The sequence below is a fragment of the Leuciscus leuciscus genome (assembly GCF_965113295.1).
Source record: "Leuciscus leuciscus genome assembly, chromosome: 2".
NCBI lineage: Eukaryota > Metazoa > Chordata > Actinopteri > Cypriniformes > Leuciscidae > Leuciscus > Leuciscus leuciscus.
This window is the reverse complement of record NC_138726.1, coordinates 50,812,055-50,839,779: the sequence shown is the minus strand read 5'-3', so window position 1 is coordinate 50,839,779 and position 27,725 is coordinate 50,812,055. Positions and strand designations below refer to the sequence as shown.

The 27,725-nt window shown below is 37.4% G+C and overlaps 3 protein-coding genes and 1 long non-coding RNA gene across 11 annotated transcripts in view; 1 reads left to right on the top strand and 3 right to left on the bottom strand.

The window, feature by feature from the left end:
• Nucleotides 1-314: 314 nt before the first annotated feature.
• Nucleotides 315-10,588, bottom strand: rab1ba (zRAB1B, member RAS oncogene family a). Its single transcript, XM_082155926.1, has 6 exons — nt 10,276-10,588; nt 7,633-7,705; nt 7,374-7,469; nt 7,035-7,130; nt 4,774-4,905; nt 315-2,756 (listed from the first exon to the last, which is right to left on the bottom strand). Exons 1-6 carry the CDS (start codon nt 10,287-10,289, stop codon nt 2,562-2,564), a joined length of 606 nt encoding a protein of 201 aa, XP_082012052.1. The 5' UTR covers nt 10,290-10,588; the 3' UTR covers nt 315-2,561.
• Nucleotides 10,589-12,072: 1,484 nt separating this feature from the next.
• On the bottom strand, nt 12,073-24,490 carry LOC309487800 (uncharacterized protein). Its single transcript, XM_082155641.1, has 13 exons — nt 23,897-24,490; nt 23,761-23,822; nt 22,171-22,783; nt 20,400-20,787; nt 19,878-19,975; nt 18,833-18,940; nt 18,018-18,098; nt 17,732-17,824; nt 16,128-16,249; nt 15,857-15,966; nt 15,558-15,720; nt 13,545-13,678; nt 12,073-13,189 (listed from the first exon to the last, which is right to left on the bottom strand). The coding sequence occupies exons 1-13, from the start codon at nt 23,976-23,978 to the stop codon at nt 12,991-12,993; spliced, it is 2,253 nt and encodes a 750-aa protein (XP_082011767.1). The 5' UTR covers nt 23,979-24,490; the 3' UTR covers nt 12,073-12,990.
• Nucleotides 20,794-21,806, top strand: LOC309488005. The gene is made up of 2 exons (XR_014201963.1): nt 20,794-20,948; nt 21,037-21,806. It is a non-coding gene; the product is annotated as an uncharacterized lncRNA (long non-coding RNA).
• A 139-nt stretch (nt 24,491-24,629) lies between the features above and the next one.
• The window catches only part of ehbp1l1a (EH domain binding protein 1-like 1a), a 37,744-nt gene continuing 34,648 nt past the window's right edge, over nt 24,630-27,725 (bottom strand). For all 8 annotated transcript variants that reach the window (XM_082155397.1, XM_082155398.1, XM_082155399.1 and 5 more), the window contains 4 exons: nt 27,510-27,609; nt 27,326-27,399; nt 26,281-26,395; nt 24,630-25,806 (listed from right to left, as the gene is read on the bottom strand). In XM_082155397.1, coding sequence (XP_082011523.1) covers nt 25,716-25,806; nt 26,281-26,395; nt 27,326-27,399; nt 27,510-27,609 — 380 coding nt within the window. In that variant the 3' untranslated portion in view covers nt 24,630-25,715. The remainder of the gene's footprint in view (nt 25,807-26,280; nt 26,396-27,325; nt 27,400-27,509; nt 27,610-27,725) is intronic.

Below are 27,725 nucleotides of genomic sequence, written 5' to 3'. Positions count from 1 at the left end.
CCAGATGTTTTAATGTTGAGGTTGTCTGTAATTCTCATTATTCTAAATAATGGTCATTACATTCTACATTATACTCTAATTCAGTGATGATGTGAATCATCCAGTCCAGACAAAATGATTTTTATCATTAAAATCGACATGAATATTTTGTGATTCCGGGGTGAAACATGGTTCATGTTCTTCACAGGTTTTATGAGATTTGACTTTTCGAAATGCTCTGTCATCACATTTCCAACTAGCACAGGAAGTGATACTCACCTCACCACCCACACAAGATTACTCCCCACACAACAGAAAAGCGAGCAGAAGTCATCTTTAAGTCTCATGTTGATCATTTTATTATATATATTTATAATATGTACAGAGAAAGAGAAAACGAGATCAAACCCAGCTATGAAACAGCACCGGGATGAGCAAGCAAAAGGGGGGGAATAGAGAAAGAGCGTGTATATTAGTCAGGGAAACTACTAAAGAGCTGCTTGCCATTTTACCATCGCCGTGTCTTAATTCAAAAAAATGAGGTGTGCAAATGACATGGGTAAAAAGTAAAAATGAAAACGCACATTCATAAGCAATGACCCCCCCTCCCTCCCCCCAACCCCATACCCTTCATCTTTCCTCTAACCCAACACATTACCACAAAACTCTAAATTCATAGATCAAAAAGACAGCAATCCATCTGAGAAAACAGAATGCATCCAAAAAAAAGCACTTGTTTAGTGTGAATGAGCGCAGGGTTTAAATGAGACTTTCATATACTGCTTATTTTCACACAGATGTAACGCAGGATCCACAACGGACCCGTTTTTAAAAATCAAAGGAATGTTCCCAAACGCAGTTTCTGCAGTTGCCCCTTGCCCGTCCCTCCTTCCCAGCCATTGCACGCGCACCCATATCCCTGCTACTGCTCCCTCCAACCCGACGCTACCAGTTCACTTACAAAATAGTACAGGTAAATCCACCACACAACATTAGAGATGAGGATGTGCGGTTATGTTAGCATTAGCAGACGTTAGTGGTGTGAGAACAATTACACTGGCTCAGTGAGTGAGAGAGATCTAATGTCACGATGGCGAGACTATCCTAATTAAGACCGGGTGACGCACTAATACTAGTGAAGTTCACAAACTATCTACATTTTCTAGATCCACGTTGTACATGATAAAACAGCCAGATCAAAAACAGTCATCAGGCCAATCACTTGCAGTTTGCAGATAAGAGATCGAACCTTGTGGAGGGGGCTTTAGGTTGTCATGTAGGATCCCGTATGAACCTCTTGGATCACCAAAGGCAACATCTCTGAATGACACCCTTATTTTGAGAAAGGTCCATCAGTAGGTAGATTGGAAAGCTATAATCTAAGTGCACGAATATTTTTCATTAAAGAACATGGGAGGTCATATCCGGTCTCCAACACTGGACCAGTCAATCCCAATACTCCTAGATGTAATACACAACATTCCCACACAAACACACAGCACACTGAACCGGATCCATGGAACTACCACGCTTTCATTGGTGGCGAAATTAAGGCCCTTTACAAATATGCAAATATATTTACCGTATGTAAATAAACGCGAAGCACGCGCAATGCATGATGGACCATTTTTGGCAGCAGCGAGGACTACGGATTGGCTTTAATCGATGGTAAAATTACACACTGAGGTTTCAAACCAAAGCCACAAAACTGCTGACCACAGGAGGAAACGACCTCAACGCGAGTCAAGATGGTGTTCGTTCATTCGTTTTGAACCTGTGATGGGCGAACACTCAAAAGTAGCAGAGGTCGTTGAGGTAATAGAGGGAACAGTAGCTTTCATCGACCAACCTAAAGCCTAGACCCCCGTAATCCTGATTATGAACAAAAAAAACAACTCTATCCGTATCGTTCCCCAACCAACAATGTCATTGACAGCAGTAAGCCTTTGTACAAGCCTTCATTAGAAAAACAAAAACCTAAAGAAAAACAAAAAAGAAAACAACAAAAACAAATCAGTCTTAAAAATCACCATAATAACAATAATATACTAGTAGGATGAGAACAAGTAGAGAATATTGCCGACTTTGTATGCGGTTGACTTCCTGTCGATTCAGCCTCAGAAGCCATGCTTTCGCCCACAAAACCTCATTCAAGTGACAATGTGAGAGAGATTTAGAAATACTAGAGAGATAGGTTAACTTTCTTAACGTAACCTCGCCAGTCGTTTAAAAGGAGGATTTGAGAATCGCCCCCAGATCTGCTCCCATTATAGACATCTATACATGGACACATGACTGTACCTAAGCTCCACTTTAAGTACAGGGGGGGCGAGACTGTGGATGTGGGCGGGGTTATTCATGTGCACGGGGAGGAAAAAGGGGTGAGGTGTCTTACAAAAGGGGATAATAATAAAAACAAGAAGACTAGGATGTCATAAATGAAGCCATAAGGCTGTTAGACGTTGGCTCTTAATGCAGTGGTTCCTCCCGTGAGAATGCTGTTTTTTTTGGTGTGTGTGTGTGAGAAAATGTGTTTGAGGGGGAAAGGGATGGTTTTGTGTGCGTGTGTGTGCTCAGACTCTTCAACAGCAGCCGCCGCCAGACTGCCGCACAGGAGTGCTCTCGATCTTCAGGTTGGGCTTGTCTCCTCCAGTTGTGGCTCCAGGGCCCATGCGCTTCTTGATCTCGGCAGCCATGGTCATGAAGGCCTGCTCCACATTTGTGGCATTCTTAGCGCTCGTCTCAAGGAAGGGGATTGCTAAAGAGTCGGCAAATTCCTGGAAGGTAAAAAGAACCAGAGTGAGACACTTTCAGAACGCTTTTTTATTTTGCCCAACCTCATGCTTGGCACTTCTGTAAAAAGGCCCATTCATTCCAAGCATGATGACTGTAATGATTAAAATCCCTTTTAAAAATAGTTCTAAATGTAAGAGAATAGCAGAGTCCACCCCAGAACTATAATGATAACGACACAGAGAAACAATAGCGTTGGAATCACTTTCACAATGATTTTTTTCCAGCTGATGAATGATAAACATCTTGGCAGCCAATCAGAATCCATCCTGCTTTAAAGAGCTTGAGCATTTAAAGTGGCAGACGACATAACTGCAGCTAACAGAATGAATGTGAACAGGCCTTAAAGGCCCACTCAAGTGTATTCGGTGTGTTGGTGTAATTACCACTGAAACAGGAAGATATGGTGGGACAGAGCAGCTCCTCCCCTTTTTTAAAATAGCCAATAGAATTTCATTTATATCACAGCTTGGTCAGAGCCGTTGAACTCAGCAAAACCACAGTTGACACCCTTATGAAAGCCACAGTTTAATAGGTTCCCTTTTAGATGTAATATGAAACCGTTACTAACGCAACACAGTGATCATAATCATGCTTTATGTTGGTGCAGTGCACGATGTTATCTCTTCTACTCGTCAGTGCTGTTTCTAATGATGAGTCTGTCCGGAACAGACCATGTGCGCTACGGCGGTTTGCAAGACACTAACTCGAAACCAGACTTCATTCGCATATTTACACTGTCTGAATCGTTCCCTGTCCCCTATATAGTGCACTATGTGCCATTCACCATGTAGAAAATAGTAAATGTGTAAACAAGTGACCGAGTTTAGCAGCAGCTTCAGCATCTATTTATAATGTAGGGGGCGGAGCTTCAGACAGAATCTAGAGAGCATTTGATTGGACAAAAAAATCTGATGTGAAGCTGAAGTGCAGTGATGTCTCTAAAATCATCCATATTGGCAGAAGTGAGAGACTAAATTTTAAATGCTTATATCTTCTAAATGCAAATTTTGTCATTATTTTGGAGCCCACTAGCTTATAGATAACAGTAGGCTAACATTCATACTAAAAGGCAAAAAACTTACATTTTGATTTCACAAGGACTAGCGCTCACGTTATTTAAAAGAAGTCGCCAGCCAGAGCCAGCATTTTTGATAATATTCACAAAGTTTTCATGCAACATTTCATTAAGTAACATTAGACAGATTTTGTTTAATATATTATTGAATGTTTGATGATCGCTTTAGCTTACATGCGCGTAAGCTATGCTTCTACGCTTGTTTTTTTATACAAAGATTCTGTACTCTTTCAGGAGATGCGCAACGACGCCCCCTAACGAATAACAGTGATTTCCGGAAAATTCTGTCAATGGTGGGGAAAGAGTAAATTGTCAAAAAGCTTTATCGACTGTATTCAAGACTGTTGATGAAGTTTTTGTTCTGAAGAAAATTTGAGTAGTTTATGCCTGTTTATAATTTCCCACCATAAAGTGTTGTAAGTGGTTGCAGGGGTGTTGCTAAGCTGATGCTAAAATGTTCTGAGTGGCTGTTCATGCATTGCCATGCTGTTGCTAGGGAGTTCTGGTTGGTTGTTAGATGGTTACTTACTGGCCAAAGCCAAAATGGGCTCACTGCCAAGCCTTCATGATATTCTGGTCTCTAAACAAGTCTGGTTCCCTCTTTCAGTGCAAGGCTATGGGATTTTTTGGCCTGTTTTTATCTGCTACCAGGTAAAGGCATAAATCAGAATGCTGAGAACAAGCCCCACAATTTGACATATAATTCATGTTCGCAAAACAAATGGTGCAGAACGGGTAAAATATTAGGTTGGGGTTTTATTCAAATCGCCATTTGCATGAAGATCAGGATTAGTGATGGAAAGTATTATGCTACAATGTCTCAAAAATGGGAAGCTATTGGACTTGTAATGTCCACTAGTTTTGATAAAAAAGGGAACAGAGATTTAAACTCAGCCACTAACACAGATTAGACATGTCTATACCTTGGCTGTTGTGTAGTCCACTACTTTCTTGGTGGTGAGATCACATTTGTTCCCCACCAGGAGCTTGTTGACATTCTCGCTTGCGTAGCGGTCTATTTCCTGTAGCCACTGTTTCACGTTGTTATACGATTCCTTTAGAGAGAGCAGGACACAGAAAATTTCATTTCAATTTCAACCGAAAGGTCGATACCGAAAGGTATGTGATGATAAAGCAATGTTGTTATTGTTAACTAACTAACTTTTAACTTAAACATAATAAGTTTAAGTTAAGGTACTAAAATTACAAAATAATGAAAAAAATAAACACATACATATATACATACACACACATATATATATATACACATATATAAACAAATTGTGTGTGTGTATATAAACTATTAGTATATAAACTAATAAAAATGATAAAAGCACATAAAAAAATACAAAAACTTTAAGAATAAAAAGAAACATAAAAATAAAAGCTAATTCAAAATATGATACTAAACTAACACTGGTGTATTAACACAAATTTGACAAGCAGGTCATCAAGTAAGAGAAGTTTTCTGAGGATGACATCAGCACAGTTTGCACAGCACAGAAATATGTGGTAAATATCTACTTGAGACATCAGATTTTTTCACTACATTGTTATCGTAGTCAAAAGAATTCACAATAATATATCGCGATATCTATAGAAATCTTGAAAAAAGATCATCCGGCGTCGAGTATGAATGAAGAGTTTAGCTCTCCATAATGCTCACACCGCCCTATTTGGGGTAAAAATAGAAAAAACACTGTTCTCTAAAAATATTTGTCCGAATGAGCACACGAAAAGCCCTGAGGGATGTAAATATAATAAAACACAGAAAGGCGTCAGCAGTTAACGGTTAATGTAACATTTCCTGTTTCAGGACTAGCAAAATAATGGTAACTAACTCTCTGTACAGTGGCCAAGATAACAGAGACAGAGACGGGGGGATCAGTTTGGTGGTATTGCCTGGTTTAGCGCTCACTGTTGATCGGCGAGTCCTGCATACTCGGGTGATTAATGAGTCATTTTCACGGAACCAAAAAAACTTCCACACTGGCGAGCCATAACTTTCTTGGAGTGCGGGTAGAGTGTCTCATCTGTCATATCCGACGACGTGCTTTTACGCGGCAGTAGCAGCTGCACACTGAGACTGCTTGTGTTTTTTGACAGGTGGCAACCAGCCTTATGCCTGGGTCAGATTACACGACTTTTTTTGTCTCTTTCTGTGTCATATTATGCGATTTTGACTCCTAAAATCTTGTCGTGGACAAGAAACATGTCAGACTACACGCTGCTTTCCGACCAGTGATCGCATGCCGTCTCACACGCACACACTCAAACTCTCACTCACTCACTCACTCACTCACTCACTCACTCACTCACTCACTCACTCACTCACTCACTCACTCACTCACTCACTCACTCACTCACTCACTCACTCACTCACTCACTCACTCACTCACTCACTCACTCACTCACTCACACACTCACTCTTTTTTATTGTGATGTTGTGACGCATCGCAGACGCAACGTCGGTTGTCGCCCACTATAACGCACTATACGAGATGAAATGATCGAATTTTGCGTCGTTTTCGTTTACGAATCCCCACAACACCCTACGTCAAACGAATCGTGCCAAAATCGCGCTAAAATCATGTGATCTGAACCAGGCATTAGGGTGCTATAATAATTATAATATATAATTATAATTTACGTTCCACATTATCATACGTGTATTATTCATTTGAATTATTACGGTTATCGCCAATACCGGTATATTGCCTCTGGCTTGCTTAGTTGGGGACATTCAATATTCAACAAAATTATTGATCTGACTGTACTGACGCTGCTGTATGAGAACTGAGCTGGACGATGACATAATTTTTTTGCAGAAATGCTTTATAGATGAAATGAACGAATTTGATGATCTTTACAACGGAAATGAATCAACACTGAAATGACTTCAGATGAACAACAGCCGAAATGCATAATTTCTGACATCACTGTAAACCTGCTCTGAAACGATCTGTATTGTATAAAGCGCTGTATAAACAAAGGTGACTTGACTATGGCGACACCTCTAATTAACACAATAGAGATGTTTTCATTTTTTAAATATCACGGTTATCGTCAATACCGGTATATCACAACTCCACTATAGACAGCAATTCATTATTGATTCTGTTGCAAAGTGTGCCTTGTTAAATTTGGGACAAATAAGGAAGGAGAACATCTGATGATGTCTCACCTGATCCGTGACATCATAAACCACAATGATACCGTGAGCCCCTCGATAGTAACTGGAGGTGATGGTTCGAAATCGTTCTTGCCCTGCAGTGTCCCACTATGAGAGAGAGAGAAAGAAAAAACAAAGAAAAGAAGATCATTTATAGTAATGTCAAACCATGCATGTTTCTATTAAAGCATTTGGCTCCATTTTCACATGTACAATGTAATGAGTTACTAGATTTGTATATGGTTCCAAGAAACAAGGTCATCATAATGTACTGGTGTGCATACTAGTGACTGTCACGCTGTTGCAGAACTTGTGAAAAATTACAATTCAGTGTGTAATTTATGGACTTACAATCTGTAGCTTAATGGTTTTGCCATCAAGTTCAATGGTGCGGATCTTGAAGTCCACGCCTATGGTGCTGATGTAGCTCTCAGTGTATGTGTCATCCTGCAGGATCAAAACACACACAGAAAGGAGAATGAAAACTAATATGTGCACTGTGCCTATTTACATTAGTGGATATAAATAATCTCCTATAAATACATATAGCATTTGTAGACTGCATGACTTCCATTGATCTTTAAATTGATGTTAACAAGCCTTTACTCACAGCAAATCTCAACAGAAGACATGACTTTCCAACTCCAGAGTCACCGATGAGGAGAAGTTTGAACAGATAGTCGCTAAAATGGAGAAACACAATTGCAATTTATTAAAATGCATTAACAGGAATATATACAATTTCAGTTTCAGAACAAATTTAACCTTCTTATGACATTCACCAGTCAGATTAGTTATCATCACATTACTGACCTTATTCACAGAAGCGCCATCTTTGATTTTTAATGGGAATGAAAGCGAGACGGTGAGGGATAGACATATCTCTTCAGTGGGTTGTACTGTTATTTCATTCGTTTTTGGATTGTTCTGCAGATTAAATATCTTTACAAGACATTTCAGTAGAGAAACAAAATCCCAGACAACATGAGGTGTGGAAAATTATAAGTGATCTAGGAGCTTTATATTACAGCTTTATACAGCGGATGCAATTGAAAACATGGTCAGTCTATCCCTCACAGCCTCGCTTCAGACATGTCATGGCCCTGCTCTGAATAAGGTCTAAAAATACGTCACGTTTTATTGCATCACTACAGTACAGTGTTATTTTAGCACTATTTGTTTTTTTGCATTATTTTACTATTATAATATTTGTTTTATTTTGTGTCATTTTCAGATTTTATTTTAAAGTTTTGTAATTTTGTTATGCTTTTATTTTTTTATATATATTTCTATTTAGTTTTAAGTTATTTTTATTTCAGTTTTAGTTACTGTAGAACTTCAACTTGTTTCAGTTAATTCGGTTTCAATTCTAATTTGTTTACATTGTTTAAATGAACTTTTTTTGCATCAAATTTCACTATTTCAGTTCATTTGGTTTCAAACAATTCTATTTTTACGTTTTCACGTTTTTTTTCCCCCATCTAATATTTGTTTTATTTCAGCTTCATTTCAATTATGGAAAACAATTCACAATACTTTTACTTTTCATGATCAATGACAAACAATGCTACAGTAGTAACATTACTGATGATAGCCTAATTACACATGACAGATCTAACAGGTTGTTCAGCTCATGTGAACATTTAACTAATTCTCTTCTTGCACACACACACAGTAAGACCAACAGCAAATATGTTTGTATTGTCAAGAGTTAAGTGTGTAAACGGACTTTTAAGAATGGTGTTAGTCCTGTTATGTTAAAATATTAACGACACTACATCTCATAGTATTGAAGCACACCGCATATGGCTCTCAACTGATATAATAAATAGGTGCCATATTAGTATTGCTATAATGTTAACTGGTTTAAAGAGACAACTACATCAGATTACAAGTTGCAAAATCAACTCCCATTTCCCAGAACTGATGGTGAAGAAGGTTCAAAACAAAATCAGCATAAACAAAGTATCCACCAGCTCAAAATACAGCTGAGAGAATCTATTTCCAACGATGACACAGTCTGTCGCAACGGTTTCTGAGTTCAAGAACTAACATTAGACGAGCTGAGAAACGCTTTATCACGTGAAGCAATCTTGACTGAGTCTAGGTCAAGAGGAAAACAAGGTACAAACAATAAGAAAAACCTTAATCTCAGACAAAAAAAAGCATTTATTTTAGTGTTTTAACTTCTGAATTTTAAATCAAGCACTCTGGCAATAAAAACAAACTGGATAGTAGTGGGTTTTCAAATGTCAATGGCCAGTGATGATCCAGATATATTTTGATATAGGCTAATACAATTTAAATATAGAGTTTTACCAATTAAGGCAAACTGGAATGTACTTATTAACATTGTAAAGTGTATTAACTTTGCCATTCACAAAACAGAAAGGAAGTGAAATTGTTTGAGAACCCTGACAGGGACTGACAGAACAACATCGGCTCAACCAATGGCGCGAGCTTGATGCAGGGACTATCCGTTCAACTGACCAATGGCACGAGCTTGATGCAGGGACTCTCTGTTTAACTGACCAATGGCAAACAGGGGAGTGTTGGAAACATGTTTGTGTTCCTTGTTTACAGTGAATTAGCATTTTAAATACTGCTGATGGATATGGAGAGCAAGCAATACATCTCGGTTTTTCCATGCAATATTCATAATTAACTTCACTTCAATTCATAACACGTCTTCATTTATACAGACCAATGAGTTGACCACATGCTACTAAGAAATCAGGAAAAACACGAAGCTTATCCTCCTCATGACCTCTTCCAGCTGTAACGCTGACTTTCAATTCACAGGCCTAATGAAAAACACATGACTCTTGAATGCCTCACAATGACAAGCTCGAGTCGTGTATGCTTCAAAACACCGTGTGCTTAATTATACGCTCATATGCAATATCTATTTTGACAGCTGGATTCAGTCTCACTACAAACTAATGACGTCACTCCGTCGCAACGCAACACACCAAAAATTACGTCACGCAGTACGGCAAATGCCGACATTACGTGCGATAAACACGAAATAGCGACGGTTTTTAATTTAAGACGTTTAATAATGAACAATGTCGTCATTTAGAGTAAGAAACTTTCTAAATAGAGGCTTTAAATGAGTAAATGTCCTCTGAATTCGCAGTTAAAACACCGGACGTTGTTAGCCGTTTAGGCTAGACAAAGCTACTCGCACTGACGCTTCATGATTATACAAACACTGACATCCGCAACACAAGACTAGGCGTCAAATACTCACTATTCTGGATTCATGGTGTGTTTGTGTCGTTGTCGTTGTGTTCAGCAGGAGATCGGACTCTTTTCTCTGCGAGCAGACGCGATAATGATGAAGAGGATGACTTGTACGTCTGGAATACCGAGAAACTGGGGCCGCTTTCTCTGATTTACCCCCTCCAATCACACCTCAACACTGTCTTCTCGTTTGATTCAGTCACTTGACGGACATTACTGAGCATATAACGCAAAACAGTGTTATTTTGTTCTGCTTTCTTCCTTCCTTCCGATCTGCCCCTCGCTCGAAGTACAAGATGGCTGCGCAGGTGCGGCAGTGACATCAGATGACGTGGCATTACGGACTGATCTCGAAGACACAACCCAGAGATTCAAGATATTCTGGAAATATTTCAACTTGGATTTTTTTTTAAATAATAATTATTATTGCATATGATTACATTTCTAAATCCCCCACTTCAATAGGTGCTGTATCATATTTTCATATTTGCCCTCCTCAAACATTAAAGAAATTTTATTATTATAATTTTTTTTCAGATGTGGAGACCTTTTATTCTCAACCCCATAGCGAGAAAAATTTTTTTTTTAAGGATTTAACACAAAACTTGTCATAAAACAAGCATCTATCTACTGCTCATGTGTCCCTCATAACAATGCAATGACTTCAAATGTAACATTTATGCTCATTTTCATATTTGTATGCGACTGAAGTTAAAAATAGACAAATTGTGTGTCTGTGGTCTCTTTATTTTTGTTTAACCCTCTGAGCCCCTTCATTTCTGTCACACTTGGTACCTTTGTGCTCAAAAGTGACGGATGCCTTGAAATGTAACTTTTTTATCTCCAGGAAAATCAATGCAATATATTTTTGTTCAATAATATTTTTTGCTTATTATTTAGAATTTTGAGGGGATTTTATGATGCTATGCAATATTTATAAAATTGTATGAGCTATTTTTTCCATTAAAATTAATATTGTATTTTTTTAAAAATCAATAAATGCAATTTTAAGCCTTTAAAATCCTTTTTTTTTTTTTTGAGAAAAGTGCCATCTGGAGGCGCTAAAAATGAAAAACATGTCTACTGTCATGGTACCTATATAGCTCCTTATATAAATAAATAGAGAGGCTTCTGGATTCCCAAGTTGTTGTTTTTTTAGACATTTCTTATTTTTATTAGGTTTTGCATTTAGATATATATTTAGACATTCTAAAAGACAACTTTTTGTCAAGGTTTACATATTTATTGTTAGATAAGTATCAGGTTTTGCATTATGATTACAATCAAGGATTCAATTTTGTTACAAAGGAAAAAAATGGAAAGCATTTTTTGTTACTCAGTATTTGATTGATAATTAAATATGTAATGAAATGAGGAATGGATAGTGATAGCGATAGCGATTCAAAACACTTGATCATTTTGCAATTAAAATGTCATTTTTGTTAGTGCATTCTGCATTGGGGTTAAATTGTTAATTTTATTTTACACATTTGCAAGATCGTGCTCTGTTACAGTTTAACAGACAGTGCTCTGTCTATTTTGACCGTAAAATGTTTTGGAGATTAACCCCTTCATTGCTGCATTATTATTATTTTATTTTTTATTTATTTTTTGTAGTTTAGTAGTTTGTACCACCAAACGATTCTCTGAGTTTTTGTATTTTTTCGTATTTCTCATTAATTTCCTGTCTGTCATTTTTGATTTTGAATGTACCAAGTGTTACTTTTATTTATATATTTATTTCCTAATCATGTCCATGTGATCCCATTCTGATGAAGCAAAAAAACAAACAAAAAAAACTTTAATTTCCAATGTCGGCTATATTTTTGACCGCCAAGTGTTACTTTTTATTTTTCACGATTCTCCCACAATTCTGAATTGACAACTAAACAAAATAACATGTAATTTACTAGGTTTGACAAAATGTTAACTCCTGCAGTCTATTAATTTTTATAATTTTTTTAAATCGTTATGCGTGATTCAATGACTCGCTAATAAATGGATAAATCAGTGATTTTGAACGAATCTCTTAAATGAATGTTTCAATGACTAATACATTTGTTCAGAAGTCTTGTCGCCACCTACTGGTCTAACGATGTAAACGATCTTTATTTGAAGCACAAAGTTACTTTCAAAAGATGATTTACTCTTTTTTTTTTTTTTCAACATCAGTGTTTATATCAAAACTATAAACTTTTATCCTACTATTTTTGTGATAATTTGAATTATTGTAAGATAAAAGTATGATACTGTGTGTTTGAAAAGCCTGTTTGTGAAGCCGTTTCAAGACAACTGCTCTCTCAGGTTCAACAGCAGCGCCAACACAGATCTCAATGTTCGCTGTGTTCGTACTTGTCCAAAAAAATTAAATAAAATATATTCTTTAAAGTCACTTCCTGAGATGTTTAATTTGTGATGTCTGGCATTTTCCAAGCCTTTCAACATTTGGTATCTTTTGCTATACAAATCACAAAATTACAACAATTTACAGTGTAATAGAAAAATAAAAATATGAATCGCAATGAATTAAAAAACAGTTCTCTCGTTTCCCTCTAGCAATGGAAATGATATAGTTTTATATGCAAAGTTTTCTGTCATTAGAAGAACTGAAATCTCATCATAATACTTTAACGTGGCCTAGTGTGGATCACACAACTTTTCATTGCACAGCAGGTGTCCCTCCTCCTCCAGGGACACAGAGCCACCAACAGCTGCATGTTGGTTACACCTCAGTCTCCAGGGCCTCAGTGCTGTCCCGGTGACCGCTGGCCTTCTCCAGCCCCAGGCTGATGTAGTGGGACTCCCTGCTGGCCTTCAGGGGTGGAAGATCAGACAGAAGCGCTTTGAGGCTCTGCCCCAGCTCTCCGAAACCTGGCCTCTGAGAGGGATCTCTGTGCCAGCAGCTCAACATAACCTCATATCTGACAGAGAAAGAGTCAAAGGAAAAACGGAGGAGAGTAGCAGAAAAAAAGAAATCACAAAAAGCACCACAAGACTGAATCATCTTCCAGATCTGCAGTTTAAAAACTACTCTAGCCATTTATGTTTCTAGACAATGCACAAAACATTATTATATGATTATGATATGATTTAGTAATAACTGCTGTGACGAAGGATTCCTAGAACAGACCTAAACTGTTCTTACTAACCCTGATTTCATCTTGTCGGTCTTGCAACAGACAAAGTTGGTAAAGACTTAGTCACAGTTTCCTGATAAGCAGAATAGTCTAATAATCTATATTAAAAACAATTCAGTAAAATAGGCAAATTCCTTACAATTTGCTGTCATTGTCCCCTTGTGTGAGACGGTGTCCTTTTTCCAGGAAGTCCAGGAGCTCGTAATTGGAGACACCTGGATAAGGCGTCTTCCCCCTGGATGTGATCTCCCACATGGTTATTCCAAAAGACCACTGTGAGACATAAGGAAGATCACAGCTGATAAAATAGCTTGAAGGATGTTGGTGGGTGAATCTCACAAAAAAAAACATGTCTGGGTCATATTTTTTCCCAAAAAATCGATTTCATTTAACCTTAAGAAATAATTCTGTTTATAGGACCATTTCCACCCAAATAGTTTATTTTTCTTTAAAAAAAAAGAAAAAAATGTTTATGATGTAATTTTATTTATTTATATATATATATATATATATATATATATATATATATATATATAGCATTAATCTGCTCAGTGTTTAATATTCAAAATATAATTTCTACGTTTTCTTTTTTCTGCTTTTGGGTGATGTACCCCATGTTCTTGAAGGGTTTTGTGAGATTCGCCAGTGGTGAATTTATAATAACATAAAGTACATACACAAACTATAAGTGTCAGTGTTGAAAAGTACTGTATTAAAGGGGCTACAAGAATCTTCATGTAGGGATCGCTTTCTTACTGCCAATGTGTGAACAGCTAGTAACAAAACTTAAAAAACAAGAGCCTGTCTATGAAAGACTCTAGACTGATTTTTATGTGAAAGACTCGTGACGTTTTTGCCAGGAAACTCAGATGTGACGTTTGCACTCAAGAACGTCTCTTCCACTCAGACACATGAAATGAATACGCTTACAATGTTAATGTTAATGCCGAAAGAGCTATTCTGTACTGTAATGTCAATTTGTCATGCAAAGAAAAGGGATTAATTCAAACTATAGTTCCACATCTATATAGTCTATAGTCTGAAATATTCTTTAGAATCAAATTATCATAACAGTGTCATTTTAATTAGGCAACTTCATCATGATGCCGGTGAATTTCAGAAGTTGTGCAAACATATCCACATCGCTATGATCAGATGCTTTCTTAACTGCTGTTTTCTCACCGCTGTCTTTTTTGTTGAGCGTGTATATTGTTTTTGAGAGGAAAGCGCGCAGCACTTATTTAAAGTCCCCGTGAACCCGGAAGTTGCAATGACTTTTCTCCAGTGTTATGACGTATTTCCCAGTGAAACGGAATATTGAACAGAAGGCAGGGTTTTACTTAGCGCTCCTCCTCTCCATCTCTCGCTCATAGCAGACTAACGGTTTGAGGGGAGTGGTTAAGCATTTTTCAACCCAAGCCGTCAAACCTACGTCACAACACATTCTCACCCCCAAATCGTCACTTTTTCGTCACTTTCAACCATACTTCAATATCCGACGCACAAAGCACCCTTTAGCGTCCATATGTGACGCTTCGGTTATGGGTAGGTTTAGGTATGTGGTAGGATTATGCGTCTCATATGGACGCTAAAGGGTGCTTTGTGCGTCGGATATTGAAGCATGGTTGAAAGTGACGAAAAAGTGACGATTTGGGTATGAGAACGGGCTGTACGTCATCAGAAAAAGACGCCATTCCAGACCGGAAGTAACTTTTCAGATTATGATTAAAGATTACCATGGTAAAAAAATTTTTTTTTTTTATATTTACTTGCACGGATTAATTGTTCACCACAAGACTAGTAATATGCGCTAACAATGTAAATAGGGTCAATTTTGATTTCACGGGGGCTTTAAATATTCATCTAAACGTGGCTTTCAGCAGGACGGCGTCGGGATGTTCATTAACAGTATGTCGCTGCAAAGGTATTTCCAACTTCTTTAATTTTACTTATAAGCTAGCTAAGAATGAAAAAGAACTTCGCCGTGAGTATATCGGGGCTTTAAATCATGTAGCTATCTTGTATGTTGCGTGTGCAAGTTTCTGGCTGCAGTTCACTTAACGGCCACCGGTGTCGCTGTTAACAAGGGTTTCTGAAACGACACACAGTATAGCCCCTTTAATACTGTATTGGATGAGTAAATAGGACTGACCACATCACTCTTGGTGGTGAATACGTTGTCAGACACGCTCTCTAATGCCATCCACTTTACAGGCAATTTAATAGTCCAGTTCTTATGCCTATAGTAGTTACTGGAATAGATCTGCTTAGACAGGCCAAAGTCAGCCACACACACACGCAGGTCATCCCCCAACCTGTGAAAATGATCCCAGCATTGGGTGAGAATGGGGGGGAGATTTTGTTCATTAGGTGTGGCTTCTCAAAGACAATGGAAGTATTAATAGGATGTTGTTGTAAAATGTGCTCTGTGTTGCCCTCCTGTGGACTCACATGCAGTTGCGGGCGGCCAGGTCTCTGTGTAAGAAACCCTGAAGGCTGAGATACTCCATTCCTGCAGCAATGTCAATCATAAAATGTAGAAGTCTCTGATAAGGCAAACACTGAGGAGAAGAGATCAGTTTAAATGATAGGAACATATATGATCCGATTTGTGGTTATTTTACTGTTGACACTTAAAACTTTTATATGAAAAACAAGAGTCAAAAGGTCAAGTCCATAAGAAGGTGTTGTGAATTAGTTTTTCTCGGTATGCGAGACTCACCATGGGAACATCTCCAAAGCGGGTTGCTTTGAGGAAGCTGTGTAGGTCTCTATGTTTCATGAATGGAAGAATAACAAGTGGTACAATGATGGAGGATTCTGGGTCTCGTTCTAGTGCAACCCCTGTTGGACGCAAGTTTAAAATAACCTCATCAAATCTGTTCATCTCTAGAGAAACTCCATGATGGACCGATTAAAGGGTTAGTTCACCCAAAAATGAAAATTCTGTCAGTAATTACTCACCCTCATGTTGTTCCAACCGCGTAAGACCTTCGTTCATCTTCGGAACACAAATTAAGATATTTTTGATGAAATCTGAGAGCTGATAACTTCTCCGTAGGCTGCTAGGTGGCCCAAACTTGCTGGCCCAGAAAAGTTATTAAAGAGATTGTTAATATAGTCCAAGTGACTACAGTGGCTCAATCTTAAGTATATCAAGCGACGAGAATACTTTTTGTGCGCAAAAACAAACAAAAATAACGACTTTATTCCACTATTCATTTCCTTCTCTCTGGGCCACTAGTTGGTTCGCGTAGTGTTTTTGCGCTGCGCGTCACACACATGACCAGCGTTGGCCAATAGTGAGCCTACGTGGTGACGTGTAACACAGACGCGCTGCGCAAAAACACTTACGAGGCCCAGAGAGAAGGAAATTAATAGTGGAATAAAGTCGTTATTTTTGTTTGTTTTTGCGCACAAAAAGTATTCTCGTCGCTTGATATACTTAAGATTGAGCCACTGTAGTCACTTGGACTATTAACGATCTCTTTAATAACTTTTCTGGGCCAGCAAGTTTGGGCCACCTAGCAGCCTATGGAGAAGTTATCAGCTCTCAGATTTCATCAAAAATATCTTAATTTGTGTTCCGAAGATGAACGAAGGTCTTACGCGGTTGGAACAACATGAGGGTGAGTAATTACTGACAGAATTTTCATTTTTGGGTGAACTAACCCTTTAACGATAATACTGTCTTATCCACATTATTTTGCAACGTCGGTAAGCTATTTTCTGTGAATGTGCGAGACTTCCTATTCATTAGCTGCCAAAGATATGTATAGGCCTGACCGCTTAAGACTTCGCCATTTTAACAGTTAAATACGTTTGTTTGACTTTTTAGTATCAATATGTTAGCCTACTGTTATATATAAGCTAGTGTGCTAGCTTATAAGGTGAAAAACAAGGTGGATACATGTACAGTCTAGCTCCATCCCTCCCAGTCAAAAGTGACCTTGACTGGCTGCTGATTATCACAGTATTGGAACGATGCCAATTACATTATTACACATTAGAGTTGCCATGATCCATTTAACTCTTACAATGGCACAACCCCCCTATAATTCAGCAGGTCAAAGACACACAGGAGGTAGAAGTCAAGCAAATCCCACTGTTACTGTTCAGCTACGGGCGTCACCAGGGGAACTAGTGGAAGTTCACACTTTGCCCTTGGCTTGGACAGACCTACAGGCCACAGATGACCAGTTGCCATGGAAACGTCTGTGCCATTTGAAATCAGGTTATCCACAATGTTCCACTCCAGCTAGACATAAATTATACATTTTAGCCTAGATACCAAAGAGTAAATAATGTCGTTCAGCAGAGACATACCGAGCAATTTAACGACATTCGCATGATCAAAATGCTTCATAATTTCTGCCTCCTTGAGGAACGACTCCAGATCTTCTTTACTGTAGATGGCTTCTACAATACAACAGGAAAGTTTAATGACATTATGCATGAAAGAGGTTGATTTAATAACTGTGGAAACGACATTGTCTCAAGCTAGTGCTTAATTCTAAATAAAGACAACACTATGTAATGTATTATCAGAAATGTTCACTGTCACTTGCTCTCTGCACTCTACACACACACACACACACACACACACACACACCTTTTGAGGTTTTCACAGCCACTCTGATATCTTGTCCTTTTTGAGGAGAAAATATGCCTTCATAAACGGCCCCAAATTCTCCTGCAGAAAGAGAAATTCCAGTATGAGAATCCAAAATTAATTTTGACACTCAAACTGTTTCCAACTGAATTGTTCCTTAAATATGAACTTTATGTCACTTAAAGTAAAATAACTTAAGAACAGTTATTAGAAATCAAAAAAAAAAAAAAAAAAAAATTCTATAACTTATATGAATGTATATGTGGAAGTGTAGGCCTACTACCAATCAAAAGTTTGGGACAGTTAGGACTCTTGAAAAAAAAAAAAAAAAAAAGAGCGTTTATTTCAAATGGAAATCATTTGTAACATTATAAATGACCCCAACATTTTTGAACAGTAGAGTTTATCTTATAGGTCTTATAACTGGTTACCATTTCATTTAGGTTTACATCATGTCACATTGATTTTTCTTTTCTTTTTTGGTCGTCATTTATGATTTCAGAGACAGTAGTGGCTAAAAGTGATGTCTGGAGGGGACTGGTTTGTGGATTTGTTTTCAATGAACCTACAAGTTTGAATAAACCATCAAAATAGAGGAAAATATTTTGTATTTGCATGCGTTCATAATTTCTTTGTAAAAATATGGCATGTTCCCAAATGAACTACGACTACGCATTATGCTTACAATCTTAAACTTAAAAATCTTTTTAATTGTTAAGATGTCAATTTTCCTGAGCCGGACATCACTTTTGGCCACTACTGTATGTGTAATACTGCTAACAAGAGGCCTAGGGCAAATTTAATTCAGTTTAAACCTTTCCCAAGTATTCGACACATTGTCAACTTTGTGCGATCCACCAGCACATCTCGAAGACCACACAGCATATCACTCATTCCTTCCAACATCTGAACTGAGCCCGACACTGACAGAGACAAAAAGAAAGAGAATAATATCTGGGTTAATAAACCAATTATCTAAAATATGATAGATCTGTCTTAAACTGTGCTCAGAGTTGCCAAGATACCAAAGCCTGCATTTAAAAGTCAGAGCTTTCAATATGAACATTTAGACCTAATAATTGTATGATTTTGTACTCTTAAGGCCTGTTTACGGAAATAATGATAACTATAAAGATAGCTATATTAATGTCCACACCAGCACACGATATAGTTCTGTTTGTTCTAAACATTTGCTGCGGTTTCCTCGTCTGCAGCTTTAAATGTTCCAGCTCTTTAAAGCAGGATGGATTCTGATCAGCTGTCAATGATTTTACCATTTAGCAGCTAAAAATATCATTCAGAATGTGATTCCATCGTTCCTCTGTGCCATTATCATTAGTGGTGGTGTGGATTTTATATTTAAATCGATTTCACAACTATATTTTTATTATTATCATTACAGTAAGCGTCCTTGATGTGAACAGGCCTTTACTGTGTGAAAACTATGTAAACATTTCATGACATTTCAACTATTTAAATAAACATGAAATGTGACCCTGGACCACAAAACCAGTCAAATGGGTCAATTTTCTGAAATTGAGAAGTATACAACACATGAAAGCTGAATAAATAAGCTTTCCATTGATGTATGGTTTGTTAGGATATGACAATATTTGGCCAAGATACAACTATTTGAAAATCTGGAAACTGATGGTGCAAAAAAAAATTTGACCCCAAATTATACTCTTCCTGTAGGCCGAAACCTATTTTTGTAAATAGAATTGTTTCTATTTATATTTTTTTTCAGGATTTTTAGGAGAAACACAACTGAACTGAGTTATGAAATGTGGTATACATTTTATACAACATTCATCCTAATTATTCATGCATTATAAGGAGGTGAAACAGATGAAGACTCACTATTGACCAGCTCAGAGTCAGCTGTGTGTTCTTGTTGTTTAGGACGTTGATATCGAGTCACACCAGACCTGGATATGAGCTCTGTTTCTTGACCCCCACTGAACACACACACACTAATCAGGAACAAAACAGTCAATATATTCTATGCAAACATATATTATGCACATTATCCCTTCCCTTACAATAAAAATATTGTCATGCTAAAATGTCATGCAAACTAGTTTTAGCTCAGAGCCACAAACAGACTAAACAAATGTAAAGCTATTGAACCGGAGAAGTGGCAGTATTGTAGAATCAACCAATCACATGCTTCCCAGATCAAACTGGACATTTCTTAGTCATTATTCAGTGTATATAATCTGTATAAAGTATACAGTGTATCATTACATCTCTTACAGTCATAATATACTGCTTTTACAAACATTTAGTATAAAAGCAGGATGAAATTACCATTTCCCAGTGATTTTGAAGGATGGAGATTGTTGTAAATGCATAAACATCTGCATTTTCAAAGAATTTTACCTGAGCTTGTGACGCCTTACAAAGATGAATACAGCAGCTATGAGAAGAAACAGGACGCCACACACCAGAACAGCAGTTAGGACAGGGAAGAGTCCCGGTCTGGAATCAGCTTTTGGGTCAGGACTGGATTCAGCTTTTGGGTCAGGACTGGAACCTGCTTTTAGGTCAGGACTGGAACCTGCTATTGCAACAGGCCTGGAATCAGCTTTTGGGTCAGGACTGGATTCAGCTTTTGGGTCAGGACTGGAACCTGCTTTTAGGTCAGGACTGGAACCTGCTATTGCAACAGGCCTGGAATCAGCTTTTGGGTCAGGACTGGATTCAGCTTTTGGGTCAGGACTGGAACCTGCTATTGGGACATGAGTGGGCTTTGTGAATGGATCTCTTCCTGAAACACACACATAAACATACATAAGTTGCTGTAGTAAATTAGCTCAAAGGGGAAATATTAATAATTAATCATAACTTGTTATAATTAATTATTCATATTTGGACCAGTTAATCGGATTAACTTGATGTAGCTAAATTAATATTACAATCAACTAATCGGTTTGCCCAGCGAACACTCAGTATTGATTATTTATTAATTCTAAGAACACGGCCACAGAAAAACCTGTCCAGCTCTTAGGGCGTGTAGCAAGACCAGGAATCGTTTAAGTGACATTAATCTGCAGGCAGAATCAGGGAACTCACATGTATTGTGCACAGAGTTTTATGAACTAAATAACTTATAAAAATGTCTTTCATATATGAAAGAACCATCAGCTTCTTGTTTCAAAGCACCTGAGGAATTCACCACATATCCTAAACCTCCCCTTGTGAAAAAGAAGTGTGCTTTATTGTATTGAAAGCGTACTTTGTGTGTACTTCAAATCTTCAAAAAGTGCCCTTGCAGATAATACAATATAATTAAAATTAAAGGCCACTTAAGTATACTTGAAGAGAATAAACTTTAATGACAATATTTCTTAACACAAATAAGAGCACTTTAAAAAAAAATGCACTTTATAATAATGTCTTGTTAAGTTTTACTTCAAGAAAGTACACTTTCAGGAAAGGGATCTGTGCTGGGGCTTTTTTAACCTCTGAGGACGCTCTCTCCTCCCATGGGTCAGTGAGCAATCGTTGCAATAGTTTTTTCTTCATTATTGTGATGTATATCCTAATGAAACGGCTTCTTGAACAAGAAAAAATATTGGGCAGGACTTGATTTTGTCCATGGGGAATTGATTGGATCATTGTGGTTTGCTATTGGTCGATATCATGTGAGTGACAGGTTGCCCCGCCCTCGCGCCGGTAAACACATCATATCATCAGAGAAGAAAAGAGATGTCACAGCAAGAGGGAGGGGAAGTTATTTTGAATAAAGATTTTGAGGGCATATTCATAAATAAATAAAAAATTATATATATAAAAAAAAACGACTAGGCTATTACATAAAAAAAGGAGTCAAATTTTTACTTTAAAAAGGGTAGTTCACCCAAAATGTTTTACTATAACCTTCAGTGAAAAGCAAAATCAGTCCAAGCTGCTCTTTTACAAACAACAAAAGTGGGTGGTCATTTAAACAAGCACAATAAAAAAAATATTCCGTACAAATGTATTCTTGCTTGAAAAGCCATTTCACTCTGATATGACGGTTTCATGCCGACTTAATTTTTTTTATGTTTCATGTTTACCTGACAGAAGAATTCGAAACACAATGTTTTTTCCCCCCCCTCTTAAATATAGAATCTGCTTAGATCGAACACAAGATAAATAATAGTTTTACCTTTGCAACTGTTTCCGTCAGTTTCGTGTCCTGCATCACAGACACATGACCCCTGCGGTGGTGGACCCCACGTCCCGTTTGATCGACACTCCATCTGCGGGCTAGAGATCTCCACAGAACCGTTCACACACACTCCTCTCCTCAAACCTCCTGCTACCGTTTCCTCAAACTCCATTTGGTTCCATGCAAATGCTGGACATTTCATGAAGAACACCTGGATCGAAGCAATGTAAGTGCACTTACCGCTGTAAGAAAATCCCAGGCGAAAGCCGTTCTGAGTGATCTTTCCCAAATTAAGGTTCTTAGCATGGCTCAGGTGCTCATCCCGAGGAACAGTACCGGGAGGAAATGGATGCGCGACTGTGATCCCGAAAACAGGTCTTTGTGGTCCTCTAAAGTCCTGATTCTGAGCTTGGTTAGACTCTCGCACATAGATATATAGAGGCTGCTGGTCCTCTTGGGCAAAACTTAGGTCAAGTAGAAACTCTTGGGCATCTTGTTTGGGGATCCAGTTGGTCCACAATGTTTTGGTATTTGTTCTGAAATCGGGGTTACAAGCTTGGTAGATCGAGTGTGCATAGTCCTTTCCAAGCTGCATTTGTGTTTCCTTCCACTTACATTGACCAAAAGAGAAGCGAATTGTTATTTTTAAATAATTCATCTGTTGACATGTTTTAGTTGGTCTATTATCTGTACATAAAATACACACTACTATTCAAAAGTTTGAGGTCAGTAAGATTATTTCTTTTTTGAGAGAAATACTTTAATTCATATGGGAGCATTACATTGATCAAAAGACATTTATAATGTTACAAGACATTCCTATTTCAAATAAATTATTTTCTTTTTTTAACATTCTATTCTTGCACATTAGAATGATTTTTGAAGGATCATGTGACACTGAAGACTGGAGTAATGATGCTGAAAATTCAGCTTTGGTCACAGGAATAAATTACATTTTAAAACAATAATTAAAATATCAAACTATTTCACAATATTACTATTTCATTGTATTTTTATAAAATAAATGCAGGCAGCCTTGGTGAGCACAAGAGACTAAAAACTTTTTTTTTTTAAATGACTTTTTTATTGTGAAAAAGAGTAATTTTCTTAACATTTTATCAGAAAAATGTTTTTTTAGATGTTAATAGATGGCTCTTCATATGCATGTGTATATTTTATAATATATATATAACAAATAATGATAGCTATTCCTTAAATTAAAGCTTAAAAAAGTAACAGAGTTGACAGTTTATTTACCTTAATCTATACTTGCCAATGCCATGCTAGCCATAGCAACTATACTAGTCATAACTCAAGGTCATGAGACCACAGTGCATTTATTATAGATATAATTATTACTGATATATTTCTAGACATCCCTGTTATATATAAAATAGTTAGGCATGGGATTTTAAGAAAGTATTAAGTATTAAGAAAATGCATAGCCTATTATAAAACATAGTAAAATTGACCAGCCTTTCATTGTTAAAGTCATTGTTTATAGGAACAAAAAAAAAAACACACACACCCTTTTTGTGGAATAACTCATTAGAAAATAAATATGTAAATAAATAAACTGCCACTTACAGCTTTTGGTGGTGAAAATGTCCATGGTAGTCTGCTCTGTTCGCTTGAATCAAAGATTTCTTCTAAAAAAATATCAATTTTTATATTTATTTATTTAATTCCCATAATAAAAGCACTGCTGTGAAACCAGTCTTACCTCTGATTGGTGTTAACTGTGCTGTGGTGACAATCCATAAAATGCTAAATAAAAATAATAATATATTGAAAACCAGGTTCATTTTAGTCTTCTTCCTTTATACTGACAAGCATAGAGGTTTGGATTTGTCCCCTTTACTTCCTAATTGTCGAAAGTTTCAGTTCAGAGTTAACATGAGCGCACGCGCGAATGAATCATCGTTTAAGAAATAAATCATTGACTTTTGCTATGATAGGCTATTTGTTTTTAAAATAAATTTCTGATATATTAGTTTCATTTGATTCATATAATTCGAATTTATAAATAATTTTATATGATAGTATAATAAAGGCAACTGTGTGATTCAGTCTGGCTGCCAAAAGAAAAAATGTCTCAATGATTCAGTTCTTTTTCTCGTTCCTGGTTAAGCAATGCTTGTTTTTTCCCTTTCCCTTTCCCTTTCTTTTTTTTTTTTTTTTTGGAGAGATGTTTTGTAAGATGTGGTGTATATAAATATATATAGTATTTATATAGAGTTTTAGAGAACTCGCCTTTGATTATGAAGTGAAACTTCTGTTCTGCACTTTCGGTTACTGGAATCCAGAGTCATTGGGAGTCTTGGGAAATTCTGCACGTACTGATGATGACCGCATGCTTCCCTTAAAACTAAACTGCAGGATACTTGTAAACATGTAGACTACTTTTGTACATAGAAAGATGTTTTGCTCAATCACAACCAAGTTTGGATGCAAAAGAATCTTAAAACGATTTTATTTCCCAAAGACATGTCAACTGTATTGTGTTAGCTGACTTTTCAAAAGCAATTCACTGTGCAACCCAATACAAATAACATCAAATTAGAACATTTCAAACAAAGTGTAAACAGGGCCGAAGATAGTATCAATGCAAAGAGCTGAAAAATCTCTAAAACAACCAGTCACTCAAAAATAACCATCACACCTACACACACACACACACACTTTAAGGGAGAAATTCTTGAGAAGTGGTTATTCACTGCTGAGAGTACATCTGCTTCTGCATTCTGTACCATTCATGGATGAAAGATGATGTTACATAGTTATAATCCCAAAAATGACGTTTTTTTCCATTCAGATATTTTAAAACAAAATTCTAACACTCAAAGTGCATGCACACACTCTCTTTGAACGATTCTATGCATTTATGCATACATGCCCTATGATATGATAGGCTTCTTAAAATAGAACAGGCAACTCCTGTAACAGTATTTGGTGAGGGATCATATCAGGCAATACATGGAGAAATTTTGTGCCAAATGTTGTCTGTGTTGTCGACATTTATTTATTTATTTTTGCTGCATTTTAGGTTATTTAAACATATGACTTGCATAACAGAATGAAATCTCCTCGTTAATATTGCCGATCCTTCTTTCAAACTCTTCAAACGTATAATATTTTAACTAGTTTGACATGAGATATCTTAAAATCACTGTGCGGCAAATGACTTGTACACACAAGTTAAATAATGAAGTAAATAACACTGCAAAGGCCACATGTACTATATTATTTTTTACTGAAAACGTAAAACAAGAAGTGTTGTCTGAACACTATTGACCAACTCTCTATTTAACTTTTTCAAACTAAATATTCTGAGACTAAAATGTCTCTAAAAGGAAACAACTCTTAATTTATCTAAAATGAGCATTCGTGCTGCTCAAACTTTTCAACATGAGGACTGAAGATGAATCTAGTCACAGTCTCCTTGTCATATATTGTAATGTCTGGTCCACACACAACTCAATTGTCCATCAGCTCAGTGTTTAAAGGGACAGTCCTGTATAAAAGCAGGTGCACCGCATCCCTCACTGTAACACACACTTCTCTTTCCGACTTCCATACTTCCTGCGTCTCATTTCTAGACCTCTCTCCAACCTCTCGTCCTCTTCAAGAGCCCTTGAGGAGAGAAAAAGAAAGAATGAGAATAAGTCAGAGATCAGTCTTCCGCCGGAACTAGACCCGCGTACGGCCGTTAACGGAAGCCAGAGATTATAGTTTATAAAGTTATATAAATGGATATGTTTCTTCTCACTTCGCTTCAGAAAGCCTTTATTAACCCCCTGGAGCCGTATGGATTACTTTTATGATGGATGGATGCATTTCTACAAGCTTCAAAATCTCAAGGGCATTATAAATCCCATTATAAAGCTGGGAAGAGCCAGGATATTTTTTTTAATATAACCTGTGTTTGGCTGAAAGAAGAAAGTCATATGCACATACGATGGCTTGAGGGTGACTTATGGGATCATTTTCATTTTTGGGTGAACTAACCCTATACAACTCTGATATTCTGGCTGTTTTACACAGAAGAGTTAGACCAGGAATTCACAGAAAGTACAGAGTTTATGTTGGTATCTGAATGAACCTCACCCTCTCTCTTTGGCATCTATGTCATGAACAAGCTCATCCCTCTTGTTGACTAAAGACACCAGCTCCTGCAACAACAGCTGCTCTCTGGTTTTATGAGCCTGGGTTTTCTTCCATTCTTCAAAAGAAAGACAAAAATATGGATAATGAAGATATTTAGCCACATGCTACTGATGAAACTACTTTATGAGTGGCAAAACATCTTTAATATGTATAAAAACATGCAGATGTGTATATTCTCGGTCGGTTACTGTGATTTTGCCAAGTAAAGCCTGTTTTATGCTTCTGCGTCGAATCGACGGCGTACCCCCGCAGACCCCTCTGCGTCGCCGCGAACCCCTCTCCGACCCCTCCGCCGTAGCTCGACGTGCACCTCCAAAAAAATTTAACTACGCGTCGAGGCGACGCAGACCGCAAGGGCTGTGATTGGTCAGATTATACATCATTTCCGGAGTGTATCTTTTCCGGTTTCCCCCTCCCGCTATACCACCATTTTTAAAGTGACCACTGCACTGTTTGTTTGTGGTCGTACAGACCACCTTCGCTGACGTCTTCTTTTTCTTCTGCGATTAAACATTTGCAATAAAATCATTTGTTGTTCAACGTCGATTAGCTCCAGCTGCAACAACACTCTCTCTCTTTCGCTCGCCATTGTCGGAAATGAAAAAGCGGAACCGGCGCACGGAACCAAAACAAACTAGCAAAGAGATTCGATGCAACGCAACCCGACGCAGAACCATAAAACGCAGAAGCATAATGAGGGCTTAAGACATGTTCCTGGATCAACATATTTAGTTGATCCTGAAACAACATTCCTGCCTGAAAATGTAGTCCTAATCCTATCCTAAAATCATATGGAAATGATAGGTGAATAACACTGATGTAGAAGCACCTAACCCTGGTTGTAAGCCTACTGTAAACTTGACAGAAACTGTAAACTTGTCCCTTAAATCTGATTGGTTGTTTGGAATGATGTTCCAGGATCAAAAAAGATGTCACGTTCACCAATTCTTAGAGATATAGTTCTCCATTTTACCAACAGTCGTACCTTCCACAGCCATTAGATCTTGCAGTTCTTTCTTCAGCAGCTCAAACCTCCTCTCCAAATCTTGCTCTTCTTGTCTGTCACACAGAAGGAATGATAAATGTGCAAATGATGCCTTAGAGGCCATCATCTAAACGAGTAAAGTGGAACACACAAAGTAACTGTGAATAGGTGTGAAAAGACATACAGTAACTGTAGCTGGTCTTGTCTCCTGATCAAAGCGTTCTTCTTGTTGACCAGGGTAAACCACTCCTGGATGAGTATCTCTTCTTCTACACGATCACTACCTGTAAGTGCATGAATGATAAAAGCATTTAAATTGATAGCAAAGCAAAATTTTCAGCATCTTAACTCCAGTCTTCAGAAATCATTCTAATATGCTGATTTGGAGCTCAAAAAAACG

What these genes read in the sequence shown, in the direction of transcription:
- rab1ba (XM_082155926.1), bottom strand. An exon ending in GTCTTCTGTTGAGATTTGCT is followed by an intron (nt 7,470 to 7,632) that starts GTGAGTAAAGGC and finishes TTGATCCTGCAG; the next exon opens with GATGACACATACACTGAGAG. An exon ending in TTTATGATGTCACGGATCAG is followed by an intron (nt 4,906 to 7,034) that starts GTGAGACATCAT and finishes CTCTCTCTAAAG; the next exon opens with GAATCGTATAACAACGTGAA.
- LOC309487800 (XM_082155641.1), bottom strand. Translation starts at nt 23,978, where the DNA reads ATGAACCTGGTTTTCAATATATTATTATTTTTATTTAGCATTTTATGG. An exon ending in ACAGTTAACACCAATCAGAG is followed by an intron (nt 23,823 to 23,896) that starts GTAAGACTGGTT and finishes ATATTTTTTTAG; the next exon opens with AAGAAATCTTTGATTCAAGC. An exon ending in CATTTTCACCACCAAAAGCT is followed by an intron (nt 22,784 to 23,760) that starts GTAAGTGGCAGT and finishes GGTCAATGTAAG; the next exon opens with TGGAAGGAAACACAAATGCA.